This window comes from Myotis yumanensis, unplaced genomic scaffold (assembly GCF_028538775.1).
Source record: "Myotis yumanensis isolate MYYU_CA2020_CCGP unplaced genomic scaffold, mMyoYum1.0.hap1 SCAF_17, whole genome shotgun sequence".
Taxonomy (NCBI): domain Eukaryota; kingdom Metazoa; phylum Chordata; class Mammalia; order Chiroptera; family Vespertilionidae; genus Myotis; species Myotis yumanensis.
In genome coordinates, this window is record NW_027223768.1 from 37,624,512 (window position 1) to 37,636,733 (window position 12,222).

General features: G+C 43.1%; 1 protein-coding gene across 1 annotated transcript; it reads right to left on the reverse strand.

The window, feature by feature from the left end:
* Positions 1 to 6,786: 6,786 nt before the first annotated feature.
* On the reverse strand, positions 6,787 to 11,248 carry LOC138995541 (T-cell surface glycoprotein CD1b-1-like). Its single transcript, XM_070396056.1, has 6 exons — positions 11,188 to 11,248; positions 10,623 to 10,889; positions 8,665 to 8,943; positions 8,179 to 8,457; positions 7,755 to 7,848; positions 6,787 to 6,808 (listed from the first exon to the last, which is right to left on the reverse strand). Exons 1-6 carry the CDS (start codon positions 11,246 to 11,248, stop codon positions 6,787 to 6,789), a joined length of 1,002 nt encoding a protein of 333 aa, XP_070252157.1.
* Positions 11,249 to 12,222: the final 974 nt, after the last annotated feature.

Below are 12,222 nucleotides of genomic sequence, written 5' to 3' on the forward strand. Positions count from 1 at the left end.
TATGAACTAGAAGGTCACAGTTTGATTCCTGGTCAGGGCATATGCCTGGGTTGCAGGCTCGATCCTCAGTAGAGGGCGTGCAAAAATTTTCTCATCATTGTTGCTTCTTTTTTTAAAAATTGTTTTATTTTTTTATTGATTTCAGAGAGGAAGAGAGAGGGTGAGGGAGATAGATACATCATTGATGAAAGAATCATTGATCCGCTGCCTCCTGCACGACCCCTACTGGGGATCGAGCCTACAACCAGGCATGTGTCCTAAGCAGGAATCCAACTGTGACTTCCTTCCTAGTTCATAGGTCTACACTCAACCACTGAGCCACACCAGCTGGGCCAAATGGTATTTTTTTTTTTAAAGAAATAGAACAAAAAATCACCACCTTTGTAAGAAATCACAGCCTGACCGTTGTGACTCAGTGGTTGAGCTTCTGCCTATGAACCAGGAGATCATGGTTCGATTCCTGGTCAGGGCACATGCCCAGGTTGTGGGCCTAATTCCCAGTGTGAGGTGTGCAGGAGGAAGCTGATCAATGATATTCTCTCATCATTGATGTTTCTATCTCTCTCTCCCTCTCCCTTCCTCTCTGAAATCAATAAGAATATATTTTTTAAAAAGAAAAAAATTCAAAAGACTTCAAAGCAGGAGAATCAAAGATGGCGGCATAGGTAAACACCGGAGAGTGCTGCCGCAAACAACCACTTCAAAAATACAACTAAAAGACGGAACGGACATCAACCAGAACCACAGGAAGGCTGGCTGAGGAGAGACTCTTCAACTAGAAGGAAAAACAACAGCATTACGAGGCTCAAAAGAGGCGTAGTGTGAAAAATTTAAAGGTATGGTGGTGCGCGCGCAAAGCGGGCTGGTGGCTGAGGGCGCGGTTGTCGTTTTCAATCAGGAGGGAGTCTCAGACTCTGGGCTACAGATCCGGGCGAGTCTCTAGGGACCCAGACTCAAACGGGAGAAGTGGGACTGTCTGGCTACGGTCCCTCTGAGGTTTGCAGCGGTTGCTGGGACAGAGAGGTGGAGCCCCTGGGGACGGACTGAGAGCAGCCATAGCTGCTCCCTCCACCCGCCCAGTTGAGCCCGCCCCGCCCAAGCCCTGCGCAGAGCCATTTGCCGGATCGCCTCAGGCAAAGGCTAGATTAGCACCTCCCCAGAGGACTGAAGTTTTCCCACAGCTGATTCTCACAGCCAGTCGGCCTGGTGGTCAAATCTCTAGTATTAACTACAACAATTAAGGCTTAACTAGAACAAGACTGTGCACAAAGACCACAAGGGGGTGCACCAAGAAAGCATAAAAGATGCGGAGACAAAAAAACATGACAGAAATGGAGGATATGGAGCTAAAAATCGCAATTTTGAGGGCTTGCTATAAACTTGTGCAGAGCCTCACGAAAACTAATGAGACCCTCGATGCTACGATAAAGAAATTAGAAAGTAAGCATACACGGACTGAAATAAAGAATATTATACCCAATAGCAGACCAGAGGAGCACAAGAATCAAACCAAAGATTTGAAAGCAAAAAACACCCAACTGGAAAAGCAAAATGAAAAAAGAATCCGAAAGTGTGAAGATAGTGTAAGGAGCCTCTGGGACAGCTTCAAGCGGACTAATAGGAGTGCCAGAAGATGAGAGACAGCAAGATATTGAAAACCTATTTGAAGAAATAATGGCAGAAAACTTCCCCCACCTGGTGAAAGAAATGGACTTACAGGTCCAAGAAGCGCAGAGAACCCCAAACAAAAGGAATCCAAAGAGGACCACACCAAGACACATCATCATTAAAATGCCAAGAGCAAAAGACAAAGAGAGAATCTTAAAAGCAGCAAGAGAAAGAGGCTCAATTACCTACAAGGGAATACCCATACGACTGTCAGCTGATTTCTCAACAGAAACTTTGCAGGCCAGAAGGGAATGGCAAGAAATATTCAAAGTGCTGAATACCAAGAACCTACAACCAAGAGTACTTTATCCAGCAAAGCTATCATTCAGAATTGAAGGTCAGATAAAGAGCTTCACAGATAAGGAAAAGCTAAAGGAGTTCATCACAACTAAACCAGTATTATACGAAATGCTGAAAGGTATCCTTTAAGAAGAGGAAGAAGAAAAAGGTAAAGATACAAATTGTGAACAACAAACATGCATCTATCAACAAGTGAATCTAAGAATCAAGTGAATAAATAATCTGATGTACAGAATGAACTAGTGATTATAATGAATCAGGGACATAGAAAGGGAATGGACAGACTATTCTTGGGGGGGAATGGGAGATGCGGGAAGAGACTGGACAAAAATCGTGCACCTATGGATGAGGACAGTGGGTGGGGAGTGAGGGCGGAGGGTGGGGCGGGAACTGGAAGGAGGGGAGTTATGGGGGGGGGGGGGAAGAGGAACAAATGTAATCTGAACAATAAAGATTTAATTTAAAAAAAAAAGACTTCAAAGCAATCCTGAGGAAATAAAGAACAAAACCAGAGGTATCACAGTCTCTAAGTTCAAATTATACTACAAAATAACAATAATCAGAACAGCATGGTATTGGCAGAAAAACAAACACACAGATCAATGGAATAAAAATAAGAGCCCTAAAATAAACCCATATGTATATGGGCAAATACTTTTTGAAAAGGGAGCCAAAATGTACTATAAAGAAAAAAAAAGGCCTCTTCAACAAATGGTGCTGGGAAAATTGGAAAGCCACATGTAGAAATGAAACTAGATTACTGTTAGTCCTCATATATACAAAAACAGATAAAAATAGATAAAAAACCAAAGACCTAAATATAAGACCAGAAACAATAAATTATATAGAAAAAAACATAGTTACTACACTTAGAGTGGATTTTATGCATTTGACCCCAAAAGGTAAGGGAAGTAAAGGCAAAATTATATGAATGGGACTACATCAAACTAAAAAGCTTCTGTACAACAAAAGAAACTGGCAGTAAAACAAAAGGAAACCAACCGAATGGGAGAATATATTTGCAAACAACTCCAACAAGGGGTTAAAATCCAAAATATATAAAGAACTCATTTGAAAGCAACAAATAAACAAACAAGAAAAACAAGCAAAGAAAAACTCATAAATACAGACTATAGTATGGTGGTCACCAGGGGGAAAGGGGGAAAGGTTAGTAAAGGGTAAAGGGATTGAAATATCTGGTGATGGAAGAAGATTTAATTTTGAGTGGTGAACACACAATGCAATATATAGATAATGCATTATAGCATTGTACACTTGAAACTTATATAATTTTATTAACCAATGTAAATTAAAACAAATTTAATTTAAATAAACAACTGGCAATGATAATAATAATACCATTACAGAAGAAACTATCAAAGTCAAGAGTTAATTTTTAAAAATTTTATAAAATTATTAAATGCCACCCTGGCCAGTGTAGCTCAATTGATTGGAGAATGATCCTGTGCACCAAAGGGTCATGGGTTCGATTCCCAGTCAGGGCACAAATCTGGGTTGCAGGTTCAATCCCCATTTGGGGCACATACAGGAGGAAACCAATCAATGTCTCTGTCTCACATGGATGTTTCTATCTCTCTCTTTCTCTTTCTCTCTCCCTCTCCTTTTCTCTCTCTCTCTCTCTCTCTTTCTCTCTCCCTCTCTCTCTCTCTCTCTTTGTCTCTCTCTCCCTCCAACAAAATTTCTTTTGAAAATATTGTTAAGTGCCTGTCAAAAATTAGAAGAGAAAGAACAAAAGAGAGAGAGAACAAATTTCCAAATCTTATAAAAGGGACAGAACTATGAACCCTACAGACCTTAGCACGATAATAAGAAAATATGCACAGAGCCAGCAAACGTGGACCTTTGAAAAACTTGGACAAATTCTTGAAAAAACAACACAATTTACCAAAGATGACACAATAAGATATACATAATTTGAATAAAGGTATATTTATTTATTTGTTAATTAGCTGCAAAAGTTACCCCATCTCAAAAAGAATTGCCAACACATAACTGAATTTTTCATAGTTAGAGATGACATGAAAGTATACATAAAAAATCCAAGAAGACCTACAGATAAAATATTAAACTTAAGAAGTTAATTTAACATGTGGATACTGGGAGCAAAGTCTAAATATTTTAGATATTAGCAAAAAAATCACAGGAACACATGCACATGCACACACACACACACACACACACACACACACAGAAGTTGAAAAGCCCTTGTATTTTCAGATTGAAACTCTATTTCTAAAAGTCATTCATCCAGAGGTCATAGTTAAAATCATGGGTAAATTAAGGTTCTCCATTATAAAATTATTAAATACTCTACCCAGCATGGCTATCATTACACGTTTGCTGGCCCAAGGTGAGGACATCTAAAGGAAAATCTTAAGTTCAAGAAACCACCTTTGAGAGATGATGATTTGGAGGAGTTAGGGAAAATAATAAAAGCAAAGCAAACAGAGAAAAATATGAAGACTATTGCAAGATGAAGACATCAGATGGCAAAGAAATACCAGAATTGTCAAGCAATTTCAAGTTCCAACTCAATTGGTTTAAAAGGAAAACTGAAACTTAGGTTTACATACCTAAAATACCCAGAGGCAGGTCAGTCTCCAGGTACAGTTTGATTTGATTTTTGACTTGGTCAATTCATTATTCTGTTTTATTTGTGAACTTTATTCTGGAGTCAGCTTTTCCTATGGAACAAAAGTCTGTTGCAATTCTGACCTTTGATGGTGGCATATCATGCAGACAAAGAAAGAACCCTTCCCTTCTCAACCACCGAATATAAGCTGTAGGCTTCAGTTGGATTGGACCAAATTAGGTCACCAATTATTCCAACTAAACCTGCTCTCATCTGGGGTCAAACTTTCCCCCTAGGGGACATTTGGCAGCATCTGAAGATATATTTGGTTGTCAAAACTGGGAAGGTGCTGCTGGCACCTAGAGAGTAGAAATACTGCTAAGAATCCTGGCGTATGCAGGACAACCCTCCATAACAAAGAATTATCTGGCCCAAAGTGTCAATAGTATAAAAGTTGAGAAATCTTTAGACCAGGCGTTCTCAAACTTGAATGTATATTAAAATAATCAGAAAGCTTGTTAAAACACAGATTTCTAGTTTCTATTTTTGCATTTTTTTTTATTTAATAGGCCTAGAGAGAGGCCTGAAAATTTCATTTTCTAGCAAACTCATAGGCACTACTGCTGGTGGTAACTCACAGTCCACACTCCAAGAAACACATCAGTTCAGGCCCTAGATTGTAGCTGAGGGCGCAGTCAAGCATACAACAGCATGCCTACTCTATCAGATGGGGTGGAGTTTAATGCATTCTGGAGAAGTAACCAGTATTCTAATCGAGAGAGGAGGTAACTGTATTTTCAGCCATTTTTTACCCTTTGCAAATCCTGAAGACAATATTGTCCTAAAGTTTCCAAGGGGGGGGTCCTGCTTCCAGTACCCCTAACTACTCCTCAAGTTCTGCTTGCTCTGACTTCCTTTTTTAAGCTCTATAAAAAAGATACTCAAGTTCCCTCCACTCGCTCCTGCTGCTGTTTTAATCAAATGAATTTGGATTTTTTATGCTGTTTTGAGAAAACCATGTAATAAGCAAAAAAAGGAATAAATGTAAATCAAAGATCAAACTGAATTGATATCCCACAGATCTCCTAGTCCCTGAAGGCAAGAAAAGCCCTCTTGATTTTTACCTGATCATTTAACAGTCTCTTGCACCATCATCCCTCACACCTCCTACCTCTCATTCGTCCTCACTGAAAAATGAGGAGCAGGATCCTATTCTGATGAATCTTGGTGGGTAAAATCTAGTGATAGTGTGTGCACACGTGGTTTTCTCCAGAGGGGTTCAAGGGCAGAAACAAGGAGAACGTGATCTTAATAAGAGGAAAATCTAGAATGCCAACTAAAAATAACAGAAGGAGATTTAATACAAATGACCTACTGAATATCATAACTTAGCCTAGCCTACCTTAAACATACTCAAAACACATACATGTGTCTACCCTTGGGCACAGTTGTCCAACTGTTAGTGGTCGGCAAACTGCGGCTTGGCAAAACGCGGCTTGCGAGCCACATGCGGCTCTTTGGCCCCTTGAGTGTGGCTCTTCCACAAAATACCGGCTCTTCCACAAAATATTGACTTCTGAGCGTGGGCCACGAAGTTTCAATCACACTGTATGTGCATGCCCACACATGGTATTTTGTGGAAGAGCCACACTCAAGGGGCCAAAGAGCTGCATGTGGCTCATGAGCTGCAGTTTGCCATCCACAAGTCTAACACAATAAACACATTGTAGAGTATCAGTTGTTTATCCTCCTGATCTCGTGGCTGCCTGGGAGCTAGGCTTGCTACCACTGCCCCGTGTCACAAGAGAATATCATACACATACTATTAGTTCAGGGGGAAAAAAGCAAAATTCAAGTACTATTTCTACTAAATGTGTATTGCTTTCACACCACTAGAAAGTTAAAAAAGAAAAAGAAAAGTAAGTCGAGGGCCATCTGTACTTTATTTTATTTATTCCAAGATACATCCTTTTTCACATCTCACATTTATTAAACCTGGATGGAGCCTACTATTGATACTATCATATAATAAATTCAGAGTTCTTAATGATTTTTCTGTTAGTGTATAAATTATGATGTATCTCACAACCTATGGGAACTCTGAATTAATCAAATATGATAATTCTTTGATTAAAGATGATGAGATTGACTGCTGGGCTGACAACTTGAGCTTCTTGTCTTCTGAGTCCTTATTCCGAATGGGTACAAGGAGACATGATAACATCTCATGGGATATTCTGATATGACCTGTTAAGAACACAAGCGATTTTAGCTCTATATATGAGATACTTGCATGCCTATTTCATAGCAGCATTATGCGCAATAGCCAAGAGGTAGAATCAACCCAAGTGTCCATTGAATGGATAAACAAACATGTTATATAAATGCAGTGGAATATTATTCAGCCTTCCCTAAAAAGGAAAGAAATTCTGACACATGCTACAGCCCGGATGAATCATGAGTACATTATGCTAAATGAAATAATCCAGTCATAAAAAGGCCAATATTCATGATTCCACTTATATGAGGTGTCTAAAGTAGTCAAATTTATATAGACAAAAACGTAGAATGTTGGATGTCTGTGTCTAGAGGGCCAGGAGATACCAAGATATTCAAATGGTGTAGAGTTTTAGTTTTTCTAGATGAAGAAGAGTTCTAGAGATTGGGGGCACAAAAATGGGAGTGTAATTACTATTACTAAACTATGCATTTAAAAGAAAACTAAGATAATAAGTTTTGTGTCATGTATATTTTACCACAATTAAAAAAGTAGATTTACATGAAAATAGATGGGAATTTGGGAGAAAGTGCAAAAAGTCTTGTGGAAAGATTGAGGCTAACGTAATATAAGTAGACTAGAGACCCGATGCACAAAAATTTGTGCACTTGGGGGAGAGGGGTCCCTCACCCCAGCCTGTGCCCTCTCCCTGTCTGGGACCCCTTGGGGGATAACCACCTGCTGGCTCATCCACAGGAGGCCCGGATGGCGGCTCGCACTGTCCCACCCTACATCCAGTATGCAAATTTAACGGCCATCTTTGTTGGGTTAATTTGCATGCCCTTCTGATTGGCTGATGGGTGTAGCAAAGGTAGGGTCAATTAGAATCTTTGTCTTTTATTAATGTAGATAAAATTGGTATGAAAGAGTGGGAGGGTGACAGAAAAGAAAGATTTTTTTAAAAAAAAAACTTACCAGCGGCTCCAAAACCATAAAGCAAGACATATCAAAAGAATCAAGGTGGGCAATATCACTGCCAAAAATATCACAGTGAGGGAGGTAGAATTTCCTGGCAATGGGAAAAAACACAAAGATGTCACTTCCAAACCCATCCTCTGAACCATGCCAGCCAGGGTAGATGTGGTCATTTTCCTTTTGACAGTCTAAGGGGAAAGAAGTCACAGCCCCTGATTATATGGTCAGGTGTTGCATGTTTTATAAATTGCCGTAGCACACCAGTTGAAAACCACTGCCACAGGCCTCTCTCTCTCTCTCTGTTTTCCGCCTCTCCCCTGCCCCAACTCTCTCTCTCTCTCTCTCTCATTAAATCTCACCACTTTGCAAGCCTTTCCCTCTGTGTTTGAGGACCATCCCCTCCTCGCGGGGCCCTAGTTCTCACCCCAGTAGAGGACGATGTCCTGGCCTCCGAGGCTGCTGTGTCTCACTCGGCAGGTCAGGCCAGCTGCCTCCCCAGCCGCCACGTCCAGGGTCACTTGGAGATGCCACATCCCGTCAGCATTGGGCAGGACGTCCCCTTGCTGAGCGCCCAGCTGCTCCTGCTGCCCCCGCATCCACCTCACCCACACAGGTTTGGGGTAGAATCCTGAGACGTGGCACACCAGCAGCAGACGGCCAGGGCCAGGAGGGGGGCCACTGGACAGCCAGGCCTCGGGCTTCACTGGGGCAGGAAGGAGCAGGGACAGTGTCAGATTATGACTCTCATCTAGAACATAGGGACTCCGAAACCCACCGGTTTGGACAGCAACCCCTTCTGTTCCTCAGGAAACCAAATAATGTACTGAGTAAGCCCCTGTCTTCTACCTCCTACTGGAAGGTAGAGTGGTGGTGGGAAGGGCAACAGGGCACCTGGAGAGAGAGGACTAACCTTGCCTTTGCAGCTCCGCCTTCCCTGCTTCCAGGACGCTCCAGAGAAACCGGGGGCAGGTGTGATAGAGGAGATTCCCGATGATGTCAGAGATGCCTTGGTACTGCGTGTAAACCCTGCAGAACCACCGGGCGCTGCTGCCGGCCTCCGCAGCAGGCACACATGTCCCATTCTGGAGGCTCATGAAGTCCACTCCCCCTAGCCCTCCCCGCAGGAAGCTGACCATGGCCTCGCCCGCGAGCAGCTCACAGCCTGCTGTGCCCTGGACCTCAAAGGGATCTGGAGAGGAGAAAAACAGAGGAAAATCCATTTACAAGCCAACAAGAAGGAAAGGGATGGAGAAAGGGCCTGCCATAGGGTATTTTATTTGGGTGGGGAGAAAGGTCTGAGGTGTAAGATGATGAGCCAACAACCAATTCAGGACAGTCCTATGCAGCATAACCACTTTCCAGCCAACAACGAACTACATATATGAGGGTGGTCCCATCTATGCTAATAAAAGGGTAATATGCTAATTAGATGAGGAGACCTACTGGGAGACCTTTCAGACGTCCTTCCAGACAAAGCCACGGTGGCAGGGCCAAGGCAGAGGTGGTTAGGGGCGATCAGGCCAGGAGGGGAGGGCAGTTGGGGGAGATCAGGTGAGGGGGGAGTTGGGAGTGAGCAGGCAGGCAGTGGGGACCAGTTGGGCATGAGCAGGCTGGTGGGGGGACAGTTGGGGGCAAGCAGGCTAGCATGCAGAGTGGTTGGGGGTGATCAGGCAGGCAGGCGAACGGTTAGGAGCCAGTGGACCCAGATTGCAAGAGGTGCAGACTTGGCTGAAGAACACCCACTCCCTGCCCCCCATGCACGAATTTCATTGCGCCAGGCCACTAGTAAGACTATAATGGAGCTGAAAATTTCCTATTGCCTAGTGACATCAAAGCCATCATACCATCCTAGCACAATGCATTAGTCATGTGTTTTACACAAACTGTGTTGCCATTTCTGTAAAAGTATAGCAACACAATATGTACAGTACATAATACTTGATAACGATAATAAATGTTACTGGTTCCTGTATTTACTATACTAGTGATTGTTATTTTAGAGTGTGCTTTTTCTCTTTATAAGAAAGAGAAGTCTGCTATAACAGTATGCCATGTTATACCAGCAACAGCCTCATATATCTCATGTTTACCCCATCTCTTGGTTGCATCATTTTCTCTAGTGCTTGGTTTAATCTCATGTTTTCTGTACAGTAATGTGGTGTACAGAATAGTAGCCTAGGGACAGCAGCATATACCATATAGCCTAGTGTGTGGTGGGCTATCCCATCTAGGTTTGTGTACGTGCAGTCTATGATGTTTGCACATGAAATTGTCAGAATCTAGGCATTGTTAAGAACCTAACGCATTTCTCAGAACCTATCCCCATTGTTAAGTGGAGTCTGACTGTATTCATAGACTTTTCAGAAGGAAGAGCATAGGGGGAAGTACACATGTCACAAACAGTAGAGAAGGGTTGTTGTAATGACATACGGGAGGGAGGGGAGAGGAGAGGGGGAACTGTGAGCAACAGGGTGGTGAAGTCAGGGCACAACGTTCTAGAAGGAATGGGAGCATTACATTCAGAGGAGGGATCCGGCAGGAAGGAAATGCTTGAGGGGATGGATTGAAGAAAGAAGGAACTCACACGTTAGTGTTCTCAGGCACAGAGTAGACAAGATGAGGGCTTCTTGCGTGGGGTTCAAGAGAACAAAAGTTAAACATAAACAAACCAGATGATGGTTCCAAAGGGGGATCGTTATCAGACAAGGGTGCGGGAAACAGGAAGAGGCTGCAATAGTTTGTGGAGATATGGAGTCTAGTGGAAGATAAGTCTAGAGACATTGAATAACTGGAGAGAAAGATCCGGGGGTGTGGTGCCTAAACAAGAGAGAGAAATCACTGATGATCTCTCCAGAGGACGGCACTCACATGTCAGCTGGAATTCACTGACGTGATCCCGTACGAACCAGGTGAATCCAGTCAAATAGACTCGGAAGATCTCCACCAGCTCAGTCACCTCCTCGTCACTCAAGTTGCCCTTGGACCAAGGCTTCAGGAAAATGGCAGTGCCTGACTCACTGTCCCAGCCATGAATCTGCAAATCGCCCAGCCAGCCAGAGCCCTGGTTTTGTGCCCAGGTGCTGTTGGCAAAGGACGATATCTGGATGAGGTGGAAAGTGGTCGGGCCCTGGAAAGCTGTGGGCAGTGGAAGGATAAGAAAAAAAAGAGAGAGAAAAAAAAGAGAAAAGCAGGAGGAAATGACTGGGAGGCGGGGAATGAAAACCAAAAAGGTCCAGAGAAAAAGAACCAAGAGGCTAAACAACAAAAGGCCTGAGACATTTGCCTGTGCCAGGGCCTCGGGCTCCATCCCCAAACCCAGAACGGAAGGAAAGGCTGGGGACAGATGGCCCAGACACGTACAATATGGACATGGACAGCATGCTTTTACCACGACCCCGACCCCCACGCCGGGAGAGGCCAGAGCTGCTCTTACCCAGCTCGTTGTCACCACCTGGGATGAGAACCACTAGCAACAGAAGTGGCAAAAGCAGCATTTCCCTGGGAGACAGACCTTCTGACTCTCAAAGCTGGCGTTTGATCTCTGAACCCAGCAAACCTTTTTCTCAGCCTCTATAGTGACTTCCTCTCTCTTCCAACTGCCAAACCTCCACCTCATCCACATCACGCACGAGAGAAAATCTGTGCCTCCACCACCTAGCCCTCCCACTCTGCTCTCATTTCCACTCCGGCCCTGACTTCCAGGTTGTCTTCTTGTCTCCTTGGCTTCCAGGGGCTGTCCCTCACCTCTGCTTTCTCCTGCTATCTTGGAAAAGCCCCCAGAGGCTTTTTTTAAAATTAAATCTTTATTGTTCAGATTATTACAGTTGTTTCCTCTTTTTCCCACCATTGCTCCCCTCCATCCGGTTCCCACCCTACCCTCTACCCTTACCCCCCCATCCTCATCCATCGGTGTACGATTTTTGTCCAGTCTCTTCCCACACCCCCTACACCCCTTTCCCCCCAAGAATAGTCAGTCCACTCCCTTTCTATGCCCCTGATTCTATTATATTCACCAGTTTATTCTGTTCATCAGATTATTTATTCACTTGCTTTTTAGATTCACTTGTTGATAGATGTGTATTTGTTGTTCATAATTTGTATCTTTACCTTTTTCTTCTTCTTCCTCTTCTTAAAGGATACCTTTCAGCATTTCATATAATACTGGTTTAGTGGTGATGAACTCCTTTAGCTTTTTCTTATCTGTGAAGCTCTTTATCTGACCTTCAATTCAGAATGATAGCTTTGCTGGATAAATTAATCTTGGTTGTAGGTTCTTGGTATTCATCACTTTGTATATTTCTTGCCACTCCCTTGTACATAACTGACTGTCTTTCTCTTGCTGCTTTTAAGATTATCTCCTTGTCTTTTGCACTTGGCATTTCAATTATGATGTGTCTTGGTTTGGTCCTCTTTGGATTCCTTTTGTTTGGAGTTCTCTGTGCTTCCTGGACTTGTAAGTCTATTTCTT

What these genes read in the sequence shown, in the direction of transcription:
- LOC138995541 (XM_070396056.1), bottom strand. Translation starts at nt 11,248, where the DNA reads ATGCTGCTTTTGCCACTTCTGTTGCTAGTGGTTCTCATCCCAGGTGGT. An exon ending in GGCGGAGCTGCAAAGGCAAG is followed by an intron (nt 8,458 to 8,664) that starts GTTAGTCCTCTC and finishes TTCCTGCCCCAG; the next exon opens with TGAAGCCCGAGGCCTGGCTG. An exon ending in TTATGGTTTTGGAGCCGCTG is followed by an intron (nt 6,809 to 7,754) that starts GTAAGTTTTTTT and finishes TGTTCTTAACAG; the next exon opens with GTCATATCAGAATATCCCAT.